The 27,247-nt window shown below is 52.1% G+C and overlaps 1 protein-coding gene and 2 long non-coding RNA genes across 5 annotated transcripts in view; 1 reads left to right on the top strand and 2 right to left on the bottom strand.

Moving 5' to 3' along the window:
- LOC129543859 (myosin-3) overlaps nt 1–16,276 on the top strand; it is a 20,922-nt gene extending 4,646 nt beyond the window's left edge. The window contains exons 7-42 of one of the 2 annotated variants that reach the window (XM_055407250.2): nt 343–370; nt 705–813; nt 1,415–1,507; nt 2,178–2,241; nt 2,321–2,419; nt 3,169–3,272; nt 3,366–3,504; nt 3,888–4,006; nt 4,097–4,246; nt 4,752–4,922; nt 5,022–5,328; nt 5,436–5,506; nt 6,057–6,144; nt 6,230–6,347; nt 6,938–7,061; nt 7,150–7,286; nt 7,371–7,626; nt 7,945–8,187; nt 8,274–8,450; nt 8,559–8,704; nt 8,784–8,874; nt 9,238–9,627; nt 9,715–9,841; nt 10,286–10,404; nt 10,573–10,769; nt 11,106–11,289; nt 11,860–12,025; nt 12,298–12,422; nt 12,917–13,225; nt 13,342–13,545; nt 13,620–13,745; nt 14,568–14,738; nt 14,835–14,939; nt 15,099–15,194; nt 15,291–15,428; nt 16,135–16,276. In XM_055407250.2, the coding sequence (XP_055263225.2) occupies nt 343–370; nt 705–813; nt 1,415–1,507; nt 2,178–2,241; nt 2,321–2,419; nt 3,169–3,272; nt 3,366–3,504; nt 3,888–4,006; nt 4,097–4,246; nt 4,752–4,922; nt 5,022–5,328; nt 5,436–5,506; nt 6,057–6,144; nt 6,230–6,347; nt 6,938–7,061; nt 7,150–7,286; nt 7,371–7,626; nt 7,945–8,187; nt 8,274–8,450; nt 8,559–8,704; nt 8,784–8,874; nt 9,238–9,627; nt 9,715–9,841; nt 10,286–10,404; nt 10,573–10,769; nt 11,106–11,289; nt 11,860–12,025; nt 12,298–12,422; nt 12,917–13,225; nt 13,342–13,545; nt 13,620–13,745; nt 14,568–14,738; nt 14,835–14,939; nt 15,099–15,194; nt 15,291–15,428; nt 16,135–16,161 (5,318 nt within the window). In that variant the 3' untranslated portion in view covers nt 16,162–16,276. Of the gene's footprint in view, nt 1–342; nt 371–704; nt 814–1,414; nt 1,508–2,177; nt 2,242–2,320; nt 2,420–3,168; nt 3,273–3,365; nt 3,505–3,887; nt 4,247–4,751; nt 4,923–5,021; nt 5,329–5,435; nt 5,507–6,056; nt 6,145–6,229; nt 6,348–6,937; nt 7,062–7,149; nt 7,287–7,370; nt 7,627–7,944; nt 8,188–8,273; nt 8,451–8,558; nt 8,705–8,783; nt 8,875–9,237; nt 9,628–9,714; nt 9,842–10,285; nt 10,405–10,572; nt 10,770–11,105; nt 11,290–11,859; nt 12,026–12,297; nt 12,423–12,916; nt 13,226–13,341; nt 13,546–13,619; nt 13,746–14,567; nt 14,739–14,834; nt 14,940–15,098; nt 15,195–15,290; nt 15,429–16,134 lie in introns of both variants that reach the window. The other variant, XM_055407233.2, reaches the window with a different exon arrangement.
- On the bottom strand, nt 808–27,247 carry LOC148774697 (uncharacterized). Of its 2 annotated transcripts, none has more exons than XR_016035509.1 (4): nt 27,179–27,247; nt 6,396–8,378; nt 1,117–2,325; nt 808–1,010 (listed from the first exon to the last, which is right to left on the bottom strand). It is a non-coding gene; the product is annotated as an uncharacterized LOC148774697 (long non-coding RNA). The 2 variants fall into 2 exon arrangements; XR_016035508.1 differs by lacking the exon at nt 27,179–27,247 and adding an exon at nt 12,108–12,921.
- Nucleotides 13,559–15,100, bottom strand: LOC129543874 (uncharacterized). The gene is made up of 3 exons (XR_016035507.1): nt 14,937–15,100; nt 14,403–14,696; nt 13,559–13,713 (listed from the first exon to the last, which is right to left on the bottom strand). It is a non-coding gene; the product is annotated as an uncharacterized LOC129543874 (long non-coding RNA).

Genomic DNA, 27,247 nt, shown 5'->3' with positions numbered 1-27,247 from the left:
TAATTTATTCCTCCCCCACCCTTCTTTCCCCTTTGGTAACCATAGGTTTGTTTTCTATGTGTTGTTTCTAGTTTCTAACTAAGTCCAGTTATATCATATAACCACACATAAGTGATATATAGTATTTGTCTTTCTGTCTGACTTACTTCCGTTAGTATGGTAATTTTTAGGTTCATTCATGTTGCTGCAAGTGGCATTATTTCATTCTTTTTATGGCTGAGTAATATTCCATTGTGTGTATGTACCACATCTTCTTAATCCACTCTTCTGTAGAGGGACATTTAGGTTGAGAAAGTTCCTTTTATAATACCATCAACCCTATTTTATTTTTCCCTTTGGCAGATCGTGAAAACCAGTCTATTCTGATCACGTAAGTATCCAAGGTGTAGAGTGTTTTCACAGCTGTGGCTCTTTGTCCCCAGTTCAGAAGGGGAAGATGCCACTTGCTTTGTTCTGTTAGTGAGAAAGTACAGAGAACAAAGTCTGTGATGCAAAGATGGACGGGGGACAGGCCAGAAGGCGTGTGAGGCCTCAGGAAGCTGGGGTTCCCCGTCCGGGGTGTTCAGTGGTGCCGGTCTCCCAGGGCCCTTGTCTCTCCGAATGGTCTCCTCTTGGTTGGGAATCTCACATCTGATGTGGCTTAGGAGGCTGTTTATACTCACAGGACTCTTTCTCCTTCTCTCTCTTTTGATCGCTCTAAATAGTGGAGAATCCGGGGCAGGAAAGACTGTGAACACCAAAAGGGTCATCCAGTACTTTGCAACAATTGCAGCGACTGGAGACCTCGCCAAGAAGAAGGACTCCAAGATGAGGGTAAGGAGAGCAGGCAGGCTGGCTCTGCTTCTGCTGCCAACCCTCGTCTTAACTTCAGAGTGAGGAGGCACCGGGTACGAGTCGGGCGGGAGATGCCCATCTCCTCAGGGAAGGAGTGCTGGCAGGGTTGAAAATCTCACAGCACAGCCGGCTCTCCTGGATGACCCAGCGCATCGGTGATCTCACAGGACCAGATCCTGTGATTGCCAAGAAGACAAGCTCTAAGGCTCCGCTAAGAAAAGTCAGTCTGACATACACCAGAGTCACACACACCACCCGGACAGAACTGTAGCGTCCACTTGCCTTTCAAAACGAATACACCCCAGCAGCATGGTGTGAACACAGGTGACCTCACCACCTGGAGAATGGAGGAACTGAGGGTTAAATGAGGTTTATGTCAAGATACCCAACCAGAGCCAAACACGTGCAGGCACCAACAGAGCCAGACGTGGCGACAGGGCTCTGAGTGAGGTGCTGCTGATGTGGTTGGGCCCTCGGTTGGAAAGCAGGGGGCGGGGGAGGGACCGGCGTCAGCTGGGGAGGAGGGGCAACGGAGCTCAGCCTCACACGGGGCTCTTCCTGCCCTGACTCCCTGCTCCAGGGGACACTGGAAGACCAGATCATCAGCGCCAACCCGCTGCTGGAGGCCTTCGGGAACGCCAAGACCGTGAGGAACGACAACTCGTCCCGCTTTGTGAGTCTCTGCTGGGTCAAGCTGGGGTGTCCTCCAAGGCCAGCGAGGAGGCACGATCCCTGCTTCCAGGAGCCTGCAGTCCTGGGGGTGGATAATGAAAGGAGGCGGAAACAAGTCCGCAAGACAGTCTGACAGTTCCCGAGTAGATGGGGCAGTGAAGGGGGCCGGGTCTCCTTTAGACAGGGCCAGCAGGGGAGCCCTCCTGGGGGGCGCTGGCCTGTGAACCCGAGATCCACAGGGTGAGGAGGGTCACAGTTGCAGAGGCAGGGAGGGGACTGGTGGAGTCAAGGGATCTCCAGGGGGTCTGAGTGGCTGGAGTCAGGCAGGCTCTGCGAGATGAGGCAGGGAGGTGAGGAGGGGCAGTGGGAAGGGACCTGGAGCCTGGGAGCGTGCAGGCCAGGAGAAGGGTCTGGTTTCATTCCAGAAGTCAGGATCCTGTTAGAGGGAAGTGATATGGTTTGATTTGAGTCTTGAACAGAATATGACTCTGCTGACTGGGGTGGCATGTGGATGCAGTGCGGAACAAGAGGACGGAGGAAGGGACAGCAAAGCAGGGAGAGAGGCGACAAGGACACTTAGCTGCAAGTTCCTGGGGAAAAAGGCTCTGCTCCACTCCCCAGGTGGGTAGGAACACCTGGAGTCAGGTTACCTGGTCTTCCTTCCCCGACAGGGCAAGTTCATCCGCATCCATTTTGGTACCACGGGGAAGCTGGCCTCTGCAGATATTGAAACATGTAAGTAGATTCCTAGGATCATATGTTTCCGGACATCGGGGAAACAGTTTGGAAGACATTTCTGTGTTGGCGTTCCTAGATCTGCTGGAAAAATCAAGAGTGACCTTCCAGCTGAAGGCTGAGAGAAGCTACCACATCTTCTACCAGATTCTTTCCAATAAGAAGCCCGAGCTCATAGGTGAGGATGCCCCCAGAGGGGCTGGTCTGGGGCCTGTCAGCTCTTAGGTGAGTGGCCTGAAAAGAGTTTTGCCTACTCGCGGAGGAAATTTGTTTTAGAAATGGGGTGTGGCCGTTTTGACAGTGATGTGCCAATTTGAGAAATGCAATCCAGTGGACAGAAAAATAATGAGGCACAGTTGCCTTCAGCTCTGGTTCCTGGAAACTGGCTGAACGACTTAGCGTTTAGTGGTCCTCTGATGCCCCCTAGTGGTCAGTCACAAAACCAATCTTCCACCAAATGCTGTGAGGCCCGCGCCAAGTCAGAGGAACCGCCAGCTGGTGGATGTCCACCCCGCTTTTCCTTTGGCACCTAACAGGGGCTCCGTGCCCTTCTCTGCTCTCTGGCTACGTCTGCTCAGCATTCTGGGCCCAATCCTGGAAACAGGCTGCAGCTTTCAACAAGTTTTGGAAAAGACGACAATTCTACCAAATCATCTAGGCTTCCCTCCAGTGGCTCTGTGTCCTGGCCCACACTCACCCTGTTTTCCTGATTAATCTTTCCCAACCGACATGGATCTGTGCTGTCTGCACACAAAGTAAAAGGGTTTAAATGTTCTCTCTGGGTTTGTACCGTGTGGCCAGGGTGGGTGCAGAGTCTTCCCTGGACTTTATATTCAGCCACAGCCTGAGTACAAGAGGCTGTTTAGCCCCAGGCGGGGGTGTATCCTTTGCATCCATGTGACCCCCTCTAACTGGTCATCATTGCAGAGCTGCTGCTCATCACAACCAACCCTTATGACTACCCCTTCATCAGCCAGGGCGAGATCCTGGTGGCCAGCATTGACGACGCCGAGGAGCTGCTGGCCACGGATGTAAGTAGATCAGGGAGGAGGATGTGTGTGTGGCGGGGGGCTCCTGCTCCATCACTGGTGTCAGCTGGCTGACATGCTCTCCTGCAATGCCAGAGCGCCATTGACATCCTGGGCTTCACCCCCGAGGAGAAGTCTGGGCTCTACAAGCTGACGGGCGCTGTGATGCACTACGGGAATATGAAGTTCAAGCAGAAGCAGCGGGAGGAGCAGGCAGAGCCGGACGGCACGGAAGGTACCACACCACCCACTGGGGCGTGTGCTAGAGCTGGGGGCCTCCCTCAGAAGTGATCAATCCTTCCTCCCCCTGGAGAGAGGAACCTCTGCGGGGCTCAGATGCCGACAGGTTAGTGCCCTGTCTGCTGAGTCACTCGAGTGGTCCTGCTTCAGACACAGTGAGGAGTGACCAGGGTTTTCTGGAACCCAGTGCTGCCTCTTCACAAAGCCCATTATGTTCTCTGAGTGACTTACTGCCCACAGGTGAGCAGTGTAGAGACACGTAAACACACGGAGACGAGCTGAGCTGAGCCTTGAAACATCTGGAGGATTTTCAGAGGGGTTCTTTGGCTTTGCCAGTTATCTGGGGTTTCCCTTGTAATCGGCCTTCTTTCCTGCCAGTGGCTGACAAGACAGCCTATCTGATGGGCCTGAACTCTTCGGACCTCCTGAAAGCTTTATGCTTCCCCAGAGTGAAAGTCGGGAATGAGTATGTTACCAAGGGCCAGACTGTGGATCAGGTAAGTGACTGCCACGAGGCTGAGAAGGGAGGCAGGCACCCGATGGCTACTGCCCACAGACGCAACACAGGTGCTGGCCCCCCGACACAGGTGCACCATGCCGTGAACGCCCTCTCCAAATCCGTCTACGAGAAGTTGTTCCTGTGGATGGTCACCCGCATCAACCAGCAGCTGGACACCAAGCTGCCGAGACAGCACTTCATTGGCGTCCTGGATATCGCAGGCTTTGAGATCTTCGAGGTTTGCGTTCCTGATATTCAGGAGGCTTTGTGTTGGGGGCTGGTTCTCAGGATCACAGGCAAGATGTCACCAGGCAGCCCCTTGTCACCCCATATCACATCTGGGAGGAGCACTAGACGGAGGGTGGGTCAGGTACCCTCAGAGCATGGTGTCAATGTCTACCAGGTATGAGACTTGCATGTGGAATAAAAGATGAGCTTGTAGTTTGTAGATGGTGACGAGAAGTATGTAAGTACACAGAAGACCAACTATAGATAAGACAAACTGTGGCCAGGGTCCAGGAGAGGCCCGGGCCGTGGATTCAGGAGAGGGAGAGGTATCTTCTAGCTCGAGTTTCAGATAAAACTCTAAGACGTGATGTGAGCTGAGCCCAAGAATGTGACCATACCTGAAAGCATAGCTGAGCTGCTGGGAGCCCGAGACAAAGAGAAAGAAGAAGGTTGGTGGGTCTTTGACTTTGAAAGCAGTCTAACCTTCCATGTGGACATTATGTTTTTGATGTTAGTATAACAGCCTGGAGCAGCTGTGCATCAACTTCACCAATGAGAAACTGCAACAGTTTTTCAACCACCACATGTTCGTGCTGGAGCAGGAGGAGTACAAGAAGGAAGGCATCGAGTGGACGTTCATCGACTTTGGGATGGACCTGGCCGCCTGCATCGAGCTCATCGAGAAGGTACTTGCCATGTGTGCTTGGTAATCGCCCCTCACAGGCCTGATGCTTTTCACTGCAGCTCACACCCACTCACCCTGTGTGCTCTCTGCCTTGGTTCAGCCTATGGGCATCTTCTCCATCCTGGAAGAGGAGTGCATGTTCCCCAAGGCCACGGACACCTCCTTCAAGAACAAGCTGTATGACCAGCACCTGGGCAAGTCTGCCAACTTCCAGAAGCCCAAGGTGGTCAAGGGCAGAGCTGAGGCCCACTTCTCCCTGATCCACTACGCGGGCACTGTGGACTACAGTGTCTCGGGCTGGCTGGAGAAGAACAAGGACCCCCTGAATGAGACGGTGGTCGGGCTGTACCAGAAGTCCTCTAACAGGCTGCTGGCACACCTCTACGCTACCTTCACCACCGCGGACGGTAACAGACTCCCAGTCTGCCTCGAATCCACCCTTCTCCCCCAACTCAACCCACAAAGGAAACAGCTCTGGAGGGTTGCTAACATCGCACACCATCTTTTCTTTCAGCTGACAGCGGAAAGAAGAAAGTTGCCAAGAAAAAGGGGTCTTCCTTCCAAACCGTCTCTGCGCTTTTCAGGGTAAGAAAAATGGAAGTTTATTTGCTTGTAAATGGTTTAAGTCATCTCAAAATGAGCAATGTAGAGACGCTGAACTGGTTTATCCAAGAACAGCGATGTGGTCTTAATCTGCCGACTGTCACTTACGAGAGTGGTGGTATGATATGTAAATGAGTGCTAACAAACGGGGGACCGGAATTTAACCCCCATCTTACACGCAGCTGGCTGGGTTGCCTGAGAGGCGAGTCCTCAGCGTGAACTTCCTGACTTGCCTGAAGGACACAAGGCAGTAGCATCTCAGGTGCCCAGTGGAGCCAGCTAGCTCCCCTCAGTTAACTCAGCAGGTGTCCTGTATTTGGTTAGTCTCTGGCTCACTGTGAAGCAAAAGACTGTTATGTCAGTTACTTGCCTACACTTCTTGCCAAATGGACTACTGAAAGACCTTTTGAAAAGAGTTAAATAAGACCTGTATTAGAATTCACAAGAAGTTTAAAATACCTTTTTTGTCACACTGTATCTCTGTGTTTGCAAAAGCCTACAGTCTGCTCACTGTCAAATCTTTCTCTTTTAGGAAAACCTGAACAAGTTGATGTCAAATTTAAGAACAACACACCCTCACTTTGTGCGATGTATAATTCCCAACGAGACCAAAACCCCAGGTAAGGCACCCGCCGGCTCCGGAGGCAGTGCTCAGGTCAGGTTTTAGGAGAGTCTGTGTGAAGCTGACATTGCTTCTCTTCTCAGGTGCCATGGAGCACAGCCTGGTCCTGCACCAACTGCGCTGTAATGGGGTGCTGGAGGGCATCCGCATCTGCAGAAAGGGCTTCCCCAACAGGATCCTCTATGGGGACTTCAAACAGAGGTGTGTAGTAAGAGGGCTTCCCTGGTGGCTCAGCGGTGAAGAACCTACCTGCCCATGCTGGAGACCTGGGTTTGATCCCTGGGTCAGGAACATCCCCTAGAGGAGGGCATGGCAACCCACTCCAGTATTCTTGCCTGGAGAATTCCATGGACAGAGGAGCCTGGCAGGCTGCAAACTGTGGTGTCGCAAAGAGTTGGACATGACTTAGCAACTGAACATGCATATGTAATAGAAATGTTCCATTTGTTTCTTGAGGAGGTGTGTAAATGCTAGAATTTGAGAGGGAAAAACACTGAAGAGCTGTGGACTCCATGTAAAATGATTTAACCACCATCTGGTCAAGGTATACATGCTTCTTTCTCCCACACTTTCTCAGGGCCTTCTCTGATATACAACGTGGCAGAAAAGGACTTAGCAAAGAAGAGTCGGGAAGCCTAGATTTCAGGCCACAGTTTGGCCTGTGAGCAAGGGCGAGTTTCCTTCCCTCTCAGGACCTTGGCCTTCTTGCCTCTTGGAAGAGAGGCCTGGACTGGCTTCCAAAGTTCACGTCTTTGCTAATAGCCTGTGATGTTTCTGTGCCCACACGGCAGGTACCGAGTGCTGAATGCCAGTGCCATCCCCGAGGGGCAGTTCATCGACAGTAAGAAGGCGTGTGAAAAGCTGCTGGCATCCATTGACATCGACCACACGCAGTACAAGTTTGGACACACCAAGGTACTGTGTCAGTTCCAACAGATACTGGCCTGTGGTCCCTGACAGACTCCTCCAGAAAACTGACCCAGGGCATCCGTCTCCCCTCAAGGTGTTCTTCAAGGCTGGCTTGCTGGGAACCCTGGAGGAAATGAGGGATGACCGCTTGGCCAAGCTGATCACCCGGACACAGGCCGTGTGCAGAGGGTTCCTCATGCGTGTGGAATTCCAGAAGATGGTGCAAAGAAGGTCGAGCGGGGTCTTTGCTCAGATCTGAGTTCTTTGGGAGAAGTGGAGTGTCTCTCTTAGAAATAACTGATGTTTTGTCTTCAGGGAGTCCATTTTCTGCATCCAATACAACATCCGAGCCTTCATGAACGTCAAGCACTGGCCCTGGATGAAACTCTTTTTCAAGATCAAGCCCCTCCTCAAGAGTGCGGAAACAGAGAAGGAGATGGCCACAATGAAGGAAGAGTTCCAGAAAACCAAGGATGAACTGGCCAAATCAGAGGCCAAAAGGAAGGAACTGGAAGAAAAACTGGTGACTCTAGTACAAGAGAAGAATGACCTGCAGCTGCAAGTGCAAGCTGTATGTGTCTAGGAATTTTAATTTTTTTCTCCTAGATTTGATTATCTAAGAAAACTGGATTTGGGGTGGGATTTTTGCTTTTTTACTAGGTATGCTTCATAAAGGATTCCATTTATAACGAAATACTTTGTTATTGTTCAGTTGCTGAGTTGCGTCCGGCTCTCTGCGACCCCATGGATTGCAACACACCAGGCTCCTCTGTCCTTTACCGTCTCCTGGAGTTTGTTCAAATTCACTCATTCAACAAAATACTGGAATGTCACACACTTTACCTTTAAACCATTAAAAGAAATCATGATTCTTTTTTTTTTTTTAAAGGAAAGTGAAAACTTGTTGGATGCAGAGGAAAGATGTGATCAGCTGATCAAAGCCAAGTTCCAGCTGGAGGCTAAGATCAAGGAGGTGACTGAGAGAGCCGAGGATGAGGAAGAGATGAACGCTGAGCTGACGGCCAAGAAGAGGAAACTGGAGGACGAATGTTCGGAACTGAAGAAAGACATAGATGACCTTGAGCTGACACTGGCCAAGGTTGAGAAGGAGAAACACGCCACGGAGAATAAGGTACACCCTTGTGGGTCTTTCCAATGCTATGGTCAGTACAAACCCAACTTGATCTTTTCTTATAATTGCCTGTGGCATCTTCTTAGGTTAAAAACCTCACTGAAGAACTTGCCGGATTGGATGAAACCATTGCAAAGTTAACCAGAGAGAAGAAGGCCCTCCAGGAGGCCCACCAGCAGACCCTGGATGACCTGCAAGCAGAAGAGGACAAAGTCAATTCTTTGAGCAAAATCAAGAGCAAACTGGAACAGCAGGTGGATGATGTGAGTGAAGGATGCCAATTGGGAGGTCTGGGTTCAGGGCAGGAAGAGCCCCTGGGTCACCCATGGTGCAAAGCATTTGTTCTTAAAAGGAGATGGTGCCTTTTGCAGCTGGAAAGCTCCCTGGAACAAGAAAAGAAGCTCCGTATAGACCTGGAAAGGAACAAAAGGAAGCTGGAGGGAGACCTGAAGCTCGCCCAGGAGTCCATCCTGGATCTGGAGAACGACAAGCAGCAGCTGGATGAGCGGCTCAAGAAGTGCGCCCTGACACCTCTGTGCTCCGGTTTCCAGTGCTCGAGTGTCTGGTCCTCACACGTTCTGCATTTCCCTTCACAGGAAAGATTTTGAGTACTGTCAACTGCAAAGCAAAGTGGAAGATGAGCAGACTCTGGGCCTGCAGTTTCAGAAGAAAATCAAAGAGCTACAGGTAGGGGGCGCTTGGGACTTTGCTTTCACAGTTGGTCACACACGGTGAGCCCACATGTCTGCTGTGCATTATCAGAGCAAGGGGCAGGACCGTGAGCCTCGTCTGTCCAGGCTGACAGTAGCAATGAACAGTTTTTCCACAATTTAAACAAAACACGTAATTGAAGTATTTCATATCAACCCCTAGTCAGAGTAGAGGATACTCATTATAAGCCGCTGCAGGAAAGGCTCATGTCAGGGGACTCGCAGTGTTGATATTTGCTCTGGGAGCAGCCCAAGTCTTGGTTGGTCTAATGGGAGGGGAAACTAGCCTGTTCTTGACACTGGGAGTCAGGATTCTCCCGGGGATGGCCTGCCCGCACAGGCCCGGATCGAGGAGCTGGAAGAAGAGATCGAGGCGGAGAGGGCAACCCGCGCCAAGACGGAGAAGCAGCGCAGCGACTACGCCCGGGAGCTGGAGGAGCTGAGCGAGCGCCTGGAGGAGGCGGGGGGCGTCACGTCCACCCAGATCGAGCTGAACAAGAAGCGGGAGGCCGAGTTCCTGAAGCTGCGCCGGGACCTGGAGGAGGCCACCCTGCAGCACGAGGCCACGGCGGCCGCTCTTCGCAAGAAGCATGCGGACAGCGTGGCCGAGCTGGGGGAGCAGATCGACAACCTGCAGAGGGTCAAGCAGAAGCTGGAGAAGGAGAAGAGCGAGATGAAGATGGAGCTCGACGACCTGGGCAGCAACGTGGAGAGCGTGTCCAAGTCTAAGGTTCGGGGGTGGGAGGCGGGGGGCTCCCACCATTGGCCCTCCACACCTGGGCACTGACTCAGCTCTCTCCCCTTCCCTACCCTGCAGGCGAATCTGGAGAAGATCTGCCGCACCCTGGAGGACCAGTTAAGCGAGGCCCGGGGCAAGAACGAGGAGCTTCAGAGGAGCCTCAGCGAGCTGAGCACCCAAAAGTCCCGGCTGCAGACAGAGGCTGGTGAGTGCTGGGGAACGGGAGGGGCGGCACCTCCCGGACACCCACCCGGGACAGCAGGTCAAAACCAAAGGCAGGATTTGTTTGGGGAGGACTTCTAGGGAAGCAGATTTTTGGGAGAGAGGCAATCAGAATAACCTACGAAAGGCCATTCAGAGTGCCCTGGAGGAGGTGAGCACTGAGAGTTCAGTAATGAGAGAGGAGTGAGGAGGGGCTCGGAACACCCCCTGCTCCCCAAGAACCCTCTAGAAGTTCAGAGCAGGGCCTCACCAGGGTGTGTGCTCAGCTTCCTGGACATGGACACGTGCCTTCACCCCGGATCTCAGCACAGGGCCTCACACACAGTAGGATTCACCCCGGATCTCAGCACAGGGCCTCACACACAGTAGGAACGCGTGAGAGAATGAATAGACGGATGACATAAAAATGTTTTCCTTCTGGACACAGGTGAGCTGAGTCGTCAGGTGGAGGAAAAGGAGAGCACAGTATCACAACTTTCCAGAAGCAAGCAAGCATTTACCCAGCAAATAGAAGAGCTCAAGAGGCAGCTGGAGGAAGAGAGCAAGGTACACAGCTGAGGGAACGCTCCCTGATCTAATCTCTACGTACCATGTGCAGAAACAAAAGACAACCTTATTCATAGGTGATGACAGCGGGGACACATCTGGACTGCATCACGCACACAGCCTGAAACAATCATTCATTGGGCCTCTCCTCTCTCCTGACTTCCGCAGGCCAAGAGCGCCCTGGCCCACGCCCTGCAGTCCTCGCGCCACGACTGTGACCTGCTGCGGGAACAGTACGAGGAGGAGCAGGAAGCCAAGGCCGAGCTGCAGAGGGCGCTGTCCAAGGCCAACAGCGAGGTGGCCCAGTGGAGGACCAAGTACGAGACGGACGCCATCCAGCGCACGGAGGAGCTGGAGGAGGCCAAGTACGCAACTCTGTCTTCAGAAGAACTAGCACTTCTAAATGATCAAATGACAGAGGGCACTGACATTAGCACTGCTCGAGAGGGAATGTTATCGTCTTTTAAGGGAGTTCTGTGCCAGTAAAGGACTTGCGTTAGCACATTTCATTGAGACAAACGACTGTGATCTTGGTTAGAGGCAGGCAGGCTACTGATCACTGAGTTTTAGCAGACAGGAGGGTTTCCTGGGCTTATGAAAGGAAAGCTCTTTGAATCACATAGGTTAGTGATTCCAGCTAGATGAATAGTGATGTTCAAGGACTGAAGCTTAAACAGCATCTGCTTTTCATTTGTTTTAAGGAAAAAGCTGGCTCAGCGCCTCCAGGATTCCGAGGAGCAGGTGGAGGCAGTGAACGCGAAGTGTGCGTCCCTAGAAAAGACCAAGCAGAGGCTGCAAGCAGAGGTGGAGGACCTGATGGTCGACGTAGACAGAGCCAACTCCCTGGCCGCCGCCCTGGACAAGAAGCAGAGGAACTTTGACAAGGTGTGGAACTTTGACAGGAGCAGTGAGACCTGGGGCAAGCCCCCAAAACCACAGGGGAGTGGGATGCAGGTGGGGGTCCTCTTCAGACACTTCAGTGGAGACAAGCCACCTCCTCCAGTGTCATCCAGCCCCAATATGGTCCTCAATATGGCTGGTCTGTCTGGGTGGCTGATGTGGAAATCTAATTCAGGTCCTAGTGGGAGGGTTTCTGGCAGCCTCCCCTTCAGTAATGACAAGTAAGGTTGATTTGAACCAAGGTTTTAATGAAATATTTGGAAGTGCAGTGCCATTTTCGTAGTAGAAAAGGGAAAGTAGGCCCAGCTAATTTCTTCCCAAAGGGTCCACTTGCTTTTTGGAGATGGCAGTTGTTACTGACCAGTGACTGATCTTGAATTGATTTATGGAATGAAATCTTGGTTAGTCAACAGACAGGAACATGGGGCAGTCAGGAACAAGTGACACAGCCAAGGGGACCCCGATTCTCAGAGTGTCCACACTCATGGGGGTCCTGAGATAGAAGCTGGAGGTGAGGGGCCATGAACAGAGCTGCCATTCCCCCCGGCATTGCAGGTGCTCGCCGAGTGGAAAACCAAGTGTGAGGAGAGCCAGGCGGAGCTGGAGGCATCTCTGAAGGAGTCCCGCTCCTTGAGCACCGAGCTCTTCAAGCTGAAAAATGCCTACGAAGAAGCCTTAGATCAACTTGAAACTGTGAAACGAGAAAATAAGAATTTGGAACGTAAGCAGTTTGTCTAAAAATCCCCCTTCATGCTAGCGTCAGTGTGAGGCTGCAGGAGCGTGACTCTGGGACCCAGCCTCACCTGCGTGTCTGTTACCACAGGAAGCATGTCACACCCGAGGGCTTGTTTCCGAGCCTCTCTGTGTCCAGTGTCTTATCTCTAGCAAGCAGCGTCCTTAGAGCTTGATAAATGAGTTAAGAGCATCCAAGTGCTTACTCTGCGTGGAGACCTGGGCAGAAGTTCAAGAGCGATCAAACTTCTCTCTTTGCAGAGGAGATAGCAGATCTCACGGAGCAAATCGCTGAAAGTGGTAAAACCATCCATGAACTGGAGAAATCAAGGAAGCAGATCGAGCTGGAAAAGGCTGATATCCAGCTGGCTCTGGAGGAAGCAGAGGTGAGCAGAATGCCAGAGAGGCAGTAAGGGAGCAAACGCTGTGACGGTGGGGCTCCAGCCTGGCCCCATTCAGGGTCTGCAGAGTCAGAGTCCTCACGTTGGTTCTTTTCCTAGCAAACTACATGGACGAATACCTGTCAGTACCTGCGAATAATCTTGAAATTACTGGAGAAAATCACTACATTAAAATAGGTTTAAAAATGAGATTTTACAAAAGGCTGAGATGAATTTAAAATATCTATAAAGTCTCTTAAGTGCCCACGAAATATGATCTAAATGTTACTATCTAAATGTTTCATAGTATAATAAACACAAACTGCCATGAAATATTTTATTTCTGCCCTGAAGGTAAGTCAGCGATTTTTTTTTAAGAGTTTTGAATATTGTTGAGTCAGTTACGAATATTCCATTGGCGTTTTCTTACCCCAGAGAGGAATGTAGCAGGCTCTGTCCCATCACTGGTACCATTTCTGTTTTGTTTTTGTTCTTTAAAGGCCGCCCTTGAACACGAAGAGGCCAAGATCCTCCGAATCCAGCTGGAACTGACACAAGTGAAATCAGAAATTGACAGAAAGATGGCCGAAAAAGATGAAGAGCTCGAACAGCTGAAGAGGAACTACCAGAGGACAGTAGAGGCAATGCAGAGCGCCCTGGACGCCGAGGTGCGGAGCCGAAATGAGGCCATCAGGGTCAAGAAGAAGATGGAGGGGGACCTGAACGAAATCGAGATCCAGCTGAGCCATGCCAACCGCCAGGCCGCGGAGACCCTCAGACACCTCCGGAGTGTCCAGGGGCAGCTGAAGGTGCGTGGGCTCCCTGGGGGGGAACCTCTCCATCCTCAGACACGCACAGCTGTGGGCGGGCCTCAGGGGCCTCTGGCCTCAACTTCACGCAGACGCTTCCATTACTGTCTGGCCAGGACACCCAGCTCCACCTGGATGACGCTCTGCGGGGCCAAGAGGACCTGAAGGAGCAGCTGGCGATCGTGGAGCGCAGAGCCAACCTGCTGCAGGCCGAGGTGGAGGAGCTGCGGGCCACCCTGGAGCAGACGGAGAGGAGCAGGAAGATCGCAGAGCAGGAGCTCCTGGATGCCAGCGAGAGGGTGCAGCTCCTGCACACCCAGGTGAGCGGAGGGGAGGCGGCACAGGGTCCTGGCCTTGGACCTGCCAGGTGGTAAGCCTGCTCCTCCCGCCCTAGAACACCAGCCTCATCCACACCAAGAAGAAGCTGGAGACGGACCTCACGCAGCTCCAGAGTGAGGTTGAGGATGCCAGCAGGGACGCGAGGAACGCTGAAGAGAAAGCGAAGAAGGCCATCACCGACGTGAGGCCCCTCCCCGCCCCGCATTTCATCCAGGCCCCCTCTCTCTCCAGCCCGGAGCTGGGTCCCATCAGATGGGGTGGGGCCTCCCCAGGGCACATGTGGTGTGAGCTCTGCTCTAGAAGCACTCCCCCGACCCCCAGAACTCAGCGTGTGCCCTCCCACACATTAATAAGGGGGGCACGAAAAATAACAGGAGTGTGGATGAAAAAGACCGGAAGGAATTCTGTGCATGTCTTCTGCCCTGGGAGAGGTGTGCTCTTCTTCCCTTCTGTGTATGACTGATTCCAAATATGAAAACGAGACCCCCCGCCTTGTTTGGACCCTACCTAATGTCACCTTACAGAACCTTTCCCGCCCCAGCCCCCACGTTCCTGCTCCAGAGGCCGGTCCCTGGCCGCGCCGTTCCCACAGCGCCACCTGCTGCTGGTGGGGAGCACTACCCCGCGATTATCCCCACCCTGCACCGTCCGCACCTCCAGCTCCCTTAGCCTCCTGACCCCACACCCGTGATGCTGGGTTATAGACTCAAGAGTCCTATAACTCACGGGTTGGTAATGAAAGAAGGGATTTCCTTGGGGTGGGAAGGGGCCAGTTTAAGAAAGGGAAGAAACCATTTCCCATGCAGCCCTTGGAGGTCTCACTGTCTGGCTTACATGCCTGGTGCAGCTCTTCCCAGAGTCCATGGTGGGATGGTGGGCTGAGGCATCACGTCACCTGTGTCCTTTGTCAGCAGCATGGCTCTCGTCCTCCAGGTCCACAGATTTTGACAGTTCCAAGCACCTGACCTTTGTTTACATCTCAGTGGGATGATGTGCTTTTCAGGCGGCCATGATGGCCGAGGAGCTGAAGAAGGAGCAGGACACCAGCGCCCACCTGGAGCGGATGAAGAAGAACCTGGAGCAGACGGTGAAGGACCTGCAGCACCGCCTGGACGAGGCTGAGCAGCTGGCCCTGAAGGGCGGGAAGAAGCAGATCCAGAAGCTGGAGGCGCGGGTACTTGGGGGAGGGGCCCCAGCATCATAAGCAGAGTTTTCCAGCCTGCCCTGGTCATGCTCCAGCCCCAGACTAACTTCCCAAGTGCTCCCCCAGATCCGAGAGCTGGAGTCCGAGCTTGAGGGGGAGCAGAAGAAGAACACTGAGTCTGTCAAGGGCCTGAGGAAGTACGAGCGGCGGGTCAAGGAGTTAACTTACCAGGCAAGTGGAAGGAAACCCCAGGGGCATTTCCTTTGTAATGCAGAAGCTCACCCTGGGTTCTCTTCAGAAAACAGGGAGAAACTCTTTAGCCCAGGCACGGGGACCTTGTGCGTCCCTGTCCCCTCCTGGTGACCTGCCATCCTATGTTCTCTCCTGAAGAGTGAAGAGGACAGGAAGAATGTGCTGAGATTACAGGATCTGGTGGACAAACTTCAAGTGAAGGTCAAGTCCTACAAGAGGCAGGCGGAGGAGGCTGTAAGTCAGCGAGACCCCAGGGCGACACCCGCCCTGCTTCTGCCTGGGAGCTCCAGAGAGGCGCTCACTGCTCAAACCCACTTGACTCTATTTTAGGATGAACAAGCCAACGCTCATCTCACCAAGTTCCGAAAAGCTCAGCATGAGCTGGAAGAGGCTGAAGAACGGGCTGATATTGCCGAATCTCAAGTCAATAAGCTGCGAGCGAAGACCCGAGACTTCACCTCCAGCCGGGTAGGTGGTCCTGAGGCTCTGGGTGGGGAAGGCGAGGAGGGGAGGTGTGGCTCCCGGGGAGGAAGTCCCCGGAGATGGAGACATTTTTGAAATGGATGGGACCCTGGAGCACCATCGACTTTAGAACTGGTCCGTCTAGGATTTGCTTAGAGCCATACAGCTGAGAAGAGCCCAGCTAAACCCAGGTTTGTGAGTCCCAATAAAACACTGTCCCGAAGAGCAGGGTGGGAACGGAGCTCTCGGGTGCCCTCTGCCGCCGGCCTCCATCACCTTTTCACCACGTATAGGTCCCTAAGTGAAAGTCGCTCAGTCGTGTCAGACTCTTTGTGACCCCATGGACTGTAGCCCTCCAGGTTCCTCTGTCCATGGAATTCTCCAGGCAAGAATACTGGAGTGGGTAGCTATTCCCTTCTCCAGAGACTCTTCCCAACTCAGGGATCGAACTCAGGTCTCCTGCATTGCAGGTGGATTCTTTACCATCTGAGACACTAGGGAAGACCACCCCTGGGCTGTTCTGAGGACCAGGCTCTCAGGCCTGGGGTGACTGCCACCACGTAGACAGTCGTGTATCCATTTGCCTGCGATCCAAGAAGTACCCCGTGTCCTCTGAGACAGACAAGCAAGCACCCCAGATGCTTGCAGGGAGGGGGAGCAGCAGGAAGTGAGGCTCTGCTGACAGAACTAGAAATGCCCATTTTCTCCCCAGATGGTGGTCCACGAGAGCGAAGAGTAAGTCCCCCTCTGCAACAGGACAGAAAATATGCAAAATGTGTATTTTCATGGTTTCTGACTCTGATACTTACTTTCCATGTGACTGCTTTTCACATGCAATAAACTTTGTTTTCAGTTTGGGGCTGTTTCATTGTATTTGTTTTCTCTTCCCGGTGTGGAAATGGTTCACTGGTGATATTTATGCTCAATGTGGAAATCTCAGCAGATGGCTTGATAAAGCTATTCTGCATATTTTCTGGGGTGTGTATGTGGGGACAGGGAGAGATCGCTTTTGGTTTACATTTGAGATTAGGTTAACCACTGCTCTGGCAGGAGAAGGGGGAGTGTGTCCAAAGAGTCATCTCCCAGTACAACATGACGGAAGCACGAAGGCTTGGGTTACAAGGCAGGGGCTAGAGGCCCCCTGCGCCCTCTCAGGGAACTGCCCTGGAATACAGGAAAAGTTTGTCAGGCAGCGCCCCACGTGAGCACTGCCCTAACTAATTGCTGGGAACACAGATGAGTGAAACAGCGCCAGCTCCCCCAGAGCGCAGGCTACATGGTTTCAGAGCCACACAGCAGAAAATCCCACCCCTAGCCAGGGGCAGCCTGTCTTTACGAGAAAATACAGTGGGAAGTCAGAATACCATCTGGGCACCTGCTACAGAAACAGAATCATCAAACTTGGAATTATTTGTTCGTCATTATCAGAAATATCGTCAAGTATCCTCCTTTATCTAATTCTGGGGGATTAGATGACCCAGACTTACTCAGGAGGAGTTAAAGCGCCAAGAGAGTTCAGCACCTTTTGGGATTTGTCATCCACAGAAAGAAGGCCACTGTGGCCTGCCAGTGATTTCAGATCACTTTACCTCAAAGACCACATCTCTCTGTCGCGCTGTCATCCTTTCTGGCAACGCTGTGACTAGAATGTGCTGTGTCCTCATGGGGGGATCTGCTGTTGAAAGGAATCCCAGCAGCGAGACCAAGGCTGGTCCAGGCCTGCCCTGAGGTTGGGCCAAGGGCTGCATTTGCCCAGAGCCTCTCTGCTGCACGCGGGTGGCCACAGGCCACCTTCTGGGGAAGTGGGGGATGGAAAAGCAGACAAAGCTTTTGGTGTTCAAACTGGTAGATGAAGAAGGAATGAGAGGTCTGGCACGTCACCATTTTTATACAAATTATGAACCCCTGATGAATCATGGCTACCAGTATCACAAAAATAAGATGACAAGACATGACATGCCTGCAGAAAGTAGATACATCACTGCCCAGGAAGAACTCCATCCAGCAATCACACACAGGGGTCTGATCCAGATCCTCATTGTATCCACCAACTTGGAGGAAAGCAGAAACAGACCCAAGATAGAACCAATAAACTCCAGGCTATGGGGAACGCAACTGAACACAGCATTTAGTTTTTTCAATACATGAATCACAAGGGGAAAATCCGTGAAAGAAGTGGAAGAAAGAATTCTAGATTAAAAGAGACTCAGCCCTATCCACCAACTGCTTGGCTTGGACCTTGTTAGGACACACATGTATATCCCATCAGGTAAAATGTGAATAATGACTAGATATTTGATGATGATATGGGATTATTGTTCATTTTCAAGGTGATACTATGGTAATGTTTTCTAAAATAGTCCTTATCTTTTAAAATACATAATAAAATACAGATAAGAAAGGAAGAAAGAAAAAAGAGGCAGGCAAGCAAGACCACCTTTGAAGTGAACTCATTTTATAGAATTTCAAACAAAGAGTTGATAAGAGAGATACCTGATGCATTTTATGGAGACCGGGGCCATAAAACTGAAAACCTCTGAGGCTGTGGGCCCTGCCTCGTCCACACACTGACAAAGCGCAACATTTCACACAAAGAAGGTGAGCAGGTGGGTTCTGGAAGCAATCCGTAATTTCTAATTAGGCTCTGACCTGGTGAGGGACATTACTTTGCCAACAAAGGCATGTATATTCAAAGCTGTAGTTTTTCTAGTAGTGATGTATGGATGTGAGAGTTGGACCATAAAGAAAGCTGAGCACTGAAGAATTGATGCTTTTTAACCATGGTATTGGAGAAGACTCTTGAGAGCCTCTTGGACTGCAAGGAGATCCAACCAGTCAGTCCTAAAGGAAATCAGTCCTGAATATTCATTGGAAGGACTGATGCTGAAGCGGAAGCTCCAATACATTGGCCACTTGATGCAAAGAGCAGACTCATTAGAAAAGACCCTGATGTTGGTAAAGATTGAAGACAGGAGGAAAAGGGGATGACAGAGGACGAGATGGTTGGATGGCATCACTAACTCAATGGACATGAGTTTGAGCAAGCTCCGGGAGATGATGAAGGACAGGGAAACCTGGTGAGCTGCAATCCATGGGGTCACAAAGAGTCGGACATGACTGAGCAATGAACAACAACAAAATGGTAACATTCATTTTCTGTTAATATTGTGACCAACTGTATCAGTGTTCGTGTATTCCACGAAGCAAAGGATGCCCATGACTATAGAAAATATAAGCCCTATTACTGCAGAAAGGAAAGCACGAACCTCATTCCAAATAACCCCAGCCGTGCCCCACAGGGGAGCAGCGGGAGTCGAGTCTGGGAGTGGAGAGGGGAAGGTGGACTCGAGCCTGTCCCCTGAACTCCGTCCCCGGCTCTCAGCACCGAGTGTTGACCCAGTGACGACAAATTGGGGCTGTCGCCCCCGCTTCACAGAGGAAGAAATGGAACCACAGAGTAGTGAGCTCAAGGTCACACTGGCCTCTAGAACTGGGATTCCCCCTAGCGCCCAAACTCCTCTGCACTGCAAAGCACCACCTCCCTGAGCAGCTGGGAAACAGACGTGACAAGTCCCTTGAGGAGGTGGGCTTGGGGATGAGAGTCCATCAGAACTGGACAGATAAACCCACAGCGCACACGTTTTTTCCTTTTGACTGTTACCATTCCTGTTAAGTTCCTCCAGGCCTCACTCTGACCCTTCTTGTCCCATCAGCGCGGCCCACTGTGACTTAAGAGAGTCTCCCCTCAGACAGGCCAAGTCACTAGGAACTTGGTGACCTTTAGCTTATCTGCAATATTGCCTGGTTCTTTTGCATGTGAGTCCCAAAACAGAGTGGCAAAAAAGGGTGAGGTTCTCCCCTTCAGGCTAAGTTCTCTGGGTGGAATCCCACCACCTTCAGATTAAAAGCCATTTCAAGTTACTTTTCCTTTGTATAGATAGCCTCACCTTTTATTATTTTTTTCCTGGTACTTGAACATAGAATTTATTAATTCTCCCCCTGTAATTCTTACACTATCCAGAAAACTCTTTCTGATGTCTTTACTAAGCCAAATCTCTTGGCAGTAGATTTCTATTTTTTATTACTTTTTATAATTTTTTAATTACACAAGAAATACATGGTCAAAACAGGATTTAAAAAATACATCTGTCAACTCTAAAGGGACTGTGGGCTAGGATGGCAGACTGCTCTGTTTGGAAGTGAGGAGATCCTGAATTATGATGGTCAGGGGCCCCCTCCTCACAACATGTAAGGGACTCGGCTTCTAATAACAGCCACATGTCCTCATGGCGGGGGTGGGGGGGAGGGAGACAATTGGCTGCACTCTGCAGCCTCCTCCTCCTCCTCCTGCTGGAGAGGGCCACCACCCCACCCCACGCCCTCCCCCCCGCCACTTTCTCCACGCCTGGTCCCTGCAACAGCTGAGAGCTTTAATAAAGCAAAGTGTGCCTGGGAATGTGGGCTGAGGAAGCCTCCCAGAAGGTGGAGGTCTATTTCTACCCCTCCCAATAATCCCACTGCTAAAAACAGCTGAGGCTGAGCCATACCGAGGCCACTTGCTGGGGCCCAGCCATGGTCCAGTTACCCTGAGCAAGGCCTAGACGTTCCGGAGGCCCTCAAGCCCACGGTGGCAGCAGCTGGGACCCAGGATGGTACCGATTATTTTTAGCTAAGATGTGTCATGCTTTCCACAGCAGTGAGGAGCAAGAAGCCTGGACATCTGGGGGCCTTCTCCATGTTTTATTAAACAAGAGGTGGTCCTCAGAGCCCCAAGGAGGAGCAGGGGAGCGGGTGCAAGATGCTCTCAGGCTGCCTTCATCAAGACCCTTGATGCCAGCCTGCAGAGGGAAGGGGCAGCTCAGGTAAAGAAAATAGACCACTGTCATCAGCAGAGGGTTACCCAGTGACCCAGAGATACAGAGTAAATGAGTCGGAGCCTCAAGAACAGTCAAGGAAATAAGAGTACTCAAAGATGATGGAAAACAAAACAAACCACAGAGGTAATGGGAAACTGAGGAAGGTGACAGGGTGACACGTTTTATAGTCAGAAACCAAAAGCAAGTCAGCCCCTTTAGCAGTGAGCACAGTGCTCTGTACACAGCAGGTGCCCCCACGCACGGGCTGAACTCAGCTCCTGGTAAGAGGGGGAGACAGGGGGACCCGGTGTGCCCTTGAGGAGAACTGGTTCTTCTGACTTTCTGCCTCTCCTGTTACTAGTAAAGACATAATAATAACCCAGAAGCTGTTCTTTACAAATCTGTCAACAATCCTAACCATGCACATGAATTTCTTGGCTTCCCAAAACAGCGGGTGTGGGCACGGCTGTTTGCAGTTCACACTGGCAGAGAGTCAAGCATCAGCGAGGAGGCCCTGGGAGGGGGTGCGGGGATAGGGTGGGGGGCGAGGTGTGAAGACCGCCCGGGGCAGAGGCGGCACCTCCCCAGGCTCCAACGCTGCTGCCATCTCAGGCCTGCGGTCTCACACTGACTCATCCACCTGTGTTTACCCACTGCCTACTCCAAGCCCAGGAACAGGAAACGGGCGGACAGAAGTCTCCAAGAAAGCCAGATCAGGACCATGTAGAGAGACCCCTTCCTCTGAGCTCCCGGGGCCGAGTGGGGAGGGTCGGCCGGCGGAGGGACAAGCATTCCCAAATATGGTGCAGCCTCAGCTCAGGGCAGGATCAGCAGCCGCGGCAGCTGCACCTATTTTGGGCCTGGGGTCTCTGTCCCCTGGGCAACAGGTGCAGAGCCTGGGAGCAAGGCATTTACAGGGGCGTTTATTCTGGGGGCTTCCTGGCCGCAGGCCCAGGGACCAGAGTCAGCCTTTCACATAAGGGTCCTAGGCCAGAAACCTAACATCTCCTTCTGTCTCCCGAGGGGCCTACCGGCCTGTCTCCCTTCCACCCCCAGGCTTGCTTGAAACGCCCACCGAGTAAGGTCTGGGAGACAGAGAGAAGTCGGCCCCTTCCCACCACCCGCCCCACTGCTCACACTGGGGAGCCCAGCATGGCGATGAGGGGAATGTGCCTGCGGTGGCCAGACACCATTTAGGCTCTTTCTCAAGGGCTCTCGCAGGTCATTCCTACCCCAGCCCACGAGCCAGCAAAGATGGGGTGGTCCCTTTTGGAAGCAGACTAAAGGCCATGAGTTTTTCTCAGTTTAAGTGACTTGCCTTCAGTCCCACAGTGAATCCAGACCACAGAAGGTCCTGGGTGTAGTGTCATGAGTGGCCCATAGACACACACTGAGTCAGTGTGAGGTGGCCACAGTCAACCTCCCACGGCCAAGAGCGAGCAGCCCATGGTCCTGGGGACCCAGCTGGACAGGGGCCAGGCCCCCCGGATGGTCAGCTGGTCCAGATGCAATCGCAGGGAGCTGTAAATAGTGTCTCCCACGACTTCTCCCCCTTCCTCTGTGTCCCCCTGGGGAGGGTCAGAGTGGCGGCACCAAGGGGCTGCCCCCAAGCCTAGAGTCAGTCCTGTCAGCCACGAGGAACCCCACACAGCTCCATAGGCAGGGATTTAAACTCCCAACTCCGGTCCCAGGACCATCGCCACTGCCTGAGTTCACACCTGCTCGACCTGTCCTGCCTTGTAATCCTGAGCAGTCTACTACTGCCTTTGTTTCATGGTCTGAAATATGGGCTTGACGATGAACACAGGCTTTTTTTTGCAGCTCGAGCCATCTCCGTAAGGAAATATTAATAGCAGTTCCATGTTTTAAATCATCCCGGGCTCCTGAGCTAAAAAGACAGTTTGAATATTAATCATCACAGTGAACGGATGAAGCAATTTTGACAGGTTTCCTCCTGCCTTTCACGGTTGCACAGAAACCCCTCCTGGGCTCTGAGGTCCACTCAGGCTATCTGGCCAAAAGAGGATTGGGTTCAAGGCAACCAAAATCACAGCCAAGTCCACGCAAATTACCCGAGATGGCTTCATCCTCCCGAGTCATCTTATTCAAACCACTCTGATCTGTCACTGCTCTGCTCAGACGCCGTCAACAGTCCCCTCTGCCTCCAGCTGAGCACACCTGTGTCCCAAATGCCCACAGACATGCTCCTCCTGCCTGGTCACCCCCGCAAGGCCATCTCCCAGTGTTGAAATCCAAACATATCTCAGGCACCCTCGGTCCTCTGCACCCACCAGCAGTCACAACCTAAGACTTACCACACATTTCCAGGGACACGTTTTTATTCCTTCTACTCTCCCTAAGGAGCTGGAACTTACTGTCTTCCTTATCTTTGAATCACAGTTCCTGCCTCAATATCTTTTTATTTCAAACACAGAGAGTTTAGTCACTAGAAGAACTAGGATGAGAACTAGGAGTAAGAAAATTCAAATTCCAGTCTTAAGGTGGCTTCCAGTTTCTTTCACCATCATGTGCTGCTCATTCTCGAGGTTTTGAGTCCTTACCTGGAAAAAGAGCCATTGGAACAATCACAAGCTTCCTAACAGAGCTGGAACTTGGGGATCTACATCTAAGGCTCCCCTGTTGATTCTAATGATCCAGATTCCTGGTACTGTGTAATGGGAACACACTGCCCTAGAGGCGAAGTGAAGTGAAAGTCGCTCAGTTGTGTCCGACTTTTCGTGACCCTGTGGACTATACAGTCCATGGAATTCTCCAGGCCTGAATACTGGAGTGGGTAGCCTTTCCCTTCTCCAGGGGATCTTTCCAACCCAGGGATCAAACCCAGGTCTCCTGCATTGAGGCAGATTCTTTACCAGCTGAGCCACCAGGGAAGCATACCCTAAGAACTAACAGCATCTCAGCAACACTGCTCATGCTTCCCTCCCCTCTAGTCCATCTGTTCCCAAGCCCCTGGCTGCCCCGCTTCCACTGCCACAAGCCCACAAGCCGCATCTTCCACAAGTTTAACAAGCGCTCTGGTGCTCTGCCTGAGTCTCCCGCTAGGCGGCACCACTGCTCTGCGCCACAGCCCCCAGCAGGACCAAAGATCTGAAGTTCTCTAGGTGCCAGAGCTGATGGGTGACTCAGGCAAAGTGCAGGTGGAAAGTGGGAGAAGATACCCCTCTGCCCTTTGCCTACGCTTTGGTGGAGAGTCCAGGGCAGAGCCATGCCACACTGGAATTAGGGCAAAATGAAAACCCACTAATCCCATTCCGTCTTAATTCAAAATGTTGCTATTTTGTCCATCACGCATTCTTTTGCATCAACTCTGATTTTGAAAATATTGGTCAAATCTCACCAGTCTTACTAACGATCGAGTCTTTTGTTGCCTCCTTAAGTTTGACATGGACTTGCCTCACCCTCGTCCCACCCTGGCCAGAGCAGCGTGGTTTTCCCCAGTGTCCTGGGTGCTATAGAAAGAACTGTGTGTGCTGTGATGGATGGAGGGCCCCTTCTCTGTGGATACCAATGCTGGGCTGCAGCAGAGCTGAGGGCAGGCGCGTGGGTCAGTTCACCGTCACAGCAGGAGCCCAGTTCCCCTCAGGCTAATCTCTGTCTCAGGAGACCCTCAACCTCCCTGCGGATCCACTTCTGCCAGGTCCCCAAAGAGGCCTGAACCCCAGGAATGCCACCACTTGGCCAGAAGCCAAAGTCCCTGCTACAGAAGACCAGTCTAACCTCCCCAGTCCTGTCCTCCGGAGGATTCTAGAGGATTCCTTGCCCTCTGCATGGCCTGACTGAACTCATTTCCTGAGGGAATGCAATGCCTGCTGCTCCCTCCTGGGCACTGTGTGGGCTCCTGTCCCCTCTGTACCCATGTTTCAGGGGAGTCTTTTCCTCTCTTCTAATGAGCTTGTATTCTTTCCAGCTTTTTGTGACACCTCTCCTGATGCTCCCAGTTTCCTCCTGTGTGTCCAGACACCCCCTGCAGAAGACTGAAAGCATAGAAGGTGAAAAAAAGCAGGCCACTGACCCCACAGAAATGACAGAGTCACACCTCAGTCACTCCCTCTAGAACTACCCGGGAGTGCTACAATTGCCCAGGCCACACCCAAGACCAACTTAATCACATTCCGGGGGTGCAGTCCTTCCCCCTGTCCCACCTCTCACTCTCCAGGCATCAGGAGTTCATAAACCCTCTCAGGTGAGAAGTTCAGTTCAGTTCAGTTCAGTTCAGTTCAGTTCAGTCGCTCAGTCATGTTCCACTCTTTGTGACCCCATGGACTGCAGCACTCCAGGCTTCCCTGTCCATCACCAACTCCCGGAGCTTACTCAAACTCATGTCCATGGAGTCGGTGATGCCATCCAACCATCTCATCCTCTGTCATCCCCTTCTCCTTGAGAAGATACAGGGCCAAAGGTAAGAACTCCTGCATGGAGCAGGCTGGGCCCCTACTGAGTCAAGGCTGCCACCTACAGGTGAGAACACACACTCCTGCCCAGTGATGAGAGGGCAGGTGGGGGGACAGACAGACAGCAGAGGCTTTGGAACTGAGGGCCCACCTTCTCATGAGGCTCCCCCGCCCAACCAACGAGTCTCCTGTATAAACTCCCTGGTGGCTTCCAGTCAGCATCTTCCAGAGAGGTCTCATCCCCACAAGCCACCATTGTCACCCATACGGCAGCCCTTTCTGGCTAGCATTATGCTTTGACAGGTGGCTGAACCCTGCCTTGACAATACTGCTCCCCTGGCCCCAGGTGTGCAGTCCGGAGATGCGCACAGAATAAATTGCCACCCCCCCCCCAACTCTTCAGCTACCAAACTCGTCTGGATCCCTGCCTCTCAGGGTGAGAGAGCGTGGTTCCTTTTCCTGCCCCTCCTTCCTGGCTGTCCTCATCTGGATATGCTAGACCAGCCACATCCTTCATCATGGGACACCCAGAATTTAGTCTAATTTTAAAATATATAGAAAAATAATACATATTCATCATAAAAATATGTTAATTAAACATAAAACAGAAGTGCCCTCACCCATTCCATTCTCCACTCTCCCACTGTTAAGGGTGGGGCAGGGGGTTTTGCTGCTAACAGGTTGGTGGCACTCAGAACTGAAGGTCACCCCTTTGCAGCAAGAGTAAGACCTCCCTTTTAGTACCAGCTCACGCATCTGTAACATGTAAATAATTAGAGCACCTCTCCTAGCAATTGCAAGTTAGTTTGATGCCTGTAAAGGGTCTAGCACAATGCCTGTGAACACAAACTGAACATTTACTCTTCCTGGGTGGCTCAGTGGTAAAGAACTGCCTGCCAGTGCAGAAGATGCAGGAGACACGAGTTCAATCCCTGGATCGGGACGATCCCCTGGAGAAGGGAATGGCAACCCACTCCAATATTCTTGCCTGGAGAATCCCATGGACAGAGGACCCTGGTGGGTCATTCCACGGGGTCACAAAGAGTTGGATACGACTGAGCATGCATGCTCAAACGTCTACTAAGTGGGAATTTCTTAGGGCTAACTGGATTAGACAATTGGTGGAACCAGATAGAGGCACGAAGTACATTGTTTTTCCTGATTATTATTCTCACATCACAGCAGGTTTGGGCCCATGTAGGTTAGCATGCTGCTGCTGCTGCTAAGTCACTTCAGTCGTGTCTGACTCTGTGTGACCCCATAGATGGAAGCCCACCAGGCTCCCCCGTCCCTGGGATTCTCCAGACAAGAACACTGGAGTGGGTTGCCATTTCCTTCTCCAATGTGTGAAAGTGAAAAGTGAAAGTGAAGTCGCTCAGTTGTGTTCAACCCTTAGCGACCCCACGGACTGCAGCCTACCAGGCTCCTCCATCCATGGGATTTTCCAGGCAAGAGTACTGGAGTGGCTTGCCATTGCCTTCGCCGGTAGGGTAGCATAGTTAGTCCCAAAGCTCAAATGCTGAGAGCATCCACTAAGTTGTAAATGAGGCTACTGAAGGGATCCTTTTAAGTCAGTGTGAGTTTGATGGACTGTACCACCAGGGGGCAGTGTTGGGCCACTTATGGAGGGACTGCTTCCTGGTCCATCAAATGTGAACCCACTGAGCACAGTGCTGTGGGGCTGCCTGGATTCTGCTGATCTCAGGTTGAGCCAGGGTGTCCCTTGCCCTTGCCTGAGATCAGCAGGCTCCCCTGCTATCAGATTGTCCAGAGCTGGATGCACCCAGACTGTTCTCTGGTGTCCGCCCTCAATTGCCTGGTGGGCTGCAGTCTATGGGGTCACGAAGTTGGACACGACTGAAGTGACTTAGCAGCAGCAGCAGCAAGTGATTTCAAGTCCAGATTCTTTTCTCACTTCCCACACCAGGACTCCCACATGCACACTGACTTCTATTTGCTCATCTGCATCCCCGCAGGTCAGTTCTAAATTTCAGCTTTACCCACAGAGCCAAGCCTGAAAAATTTCCTCAGCATCTCACATCAGAAAGTTGCCACCAGCTGCTCGGACTCAACACCTGTGGTTCAGTCACTGGGCAGATACTTCCTGGGTCTGCTCTATGCCAGGCTCTCTTGTCATCCTTTCCCTGCCCACATCAGGCCCAATGAAGGCTTGGTTTCCCTGACACAGACTCAGTTTTCTTGGGTCTCCAGAGTCACCATGTCTTAGAACTGCTCCTGGCAAGGGTGCCCTTTCAAACTTCTGGGCTTATCCTGACAATGAGCGTAAGAAGCCACGAAATCCCAAACTCCTGGTCCGACCCTCTCATGCTCCTCTGGGCAAATTCAGAATGGTGACAACTCCCTCCCTGCCATTCTGACTCAGACCTCCAGCAACCCTGGAAGAGTCTGACCCAAACTGGAAACAGTGGCCCAGAGTAAACTCACCCTATTCACGCCATGCCCACCGAAGGATAAAGAAGATACTTACAGAGACACGACTGCCCAGGACAGTCAAGTATCCTCTCTCCCTGTAAACACTCAGATGCCCTTGGACTTG

Source organism: Moschus berezovskii, chromosome 20 (genome assembly GCF_049115385.1).
Source record: "Moschus berezovskii isolate FMDL1 chromosome 20, NW_MosBer_1.0, whole genome shotgun sequence".
NCBI lineage: Eukaryota > Metazoa > Chordata > Mammalia > Artiodactyla > Moschidae > Moschus > Moschus berezovskii.
The sequence above is the reverse complement of the archived record's forward strand: the minus strand, read 5'-3'. Positions and strand labels throughout refer to the sequence as shown.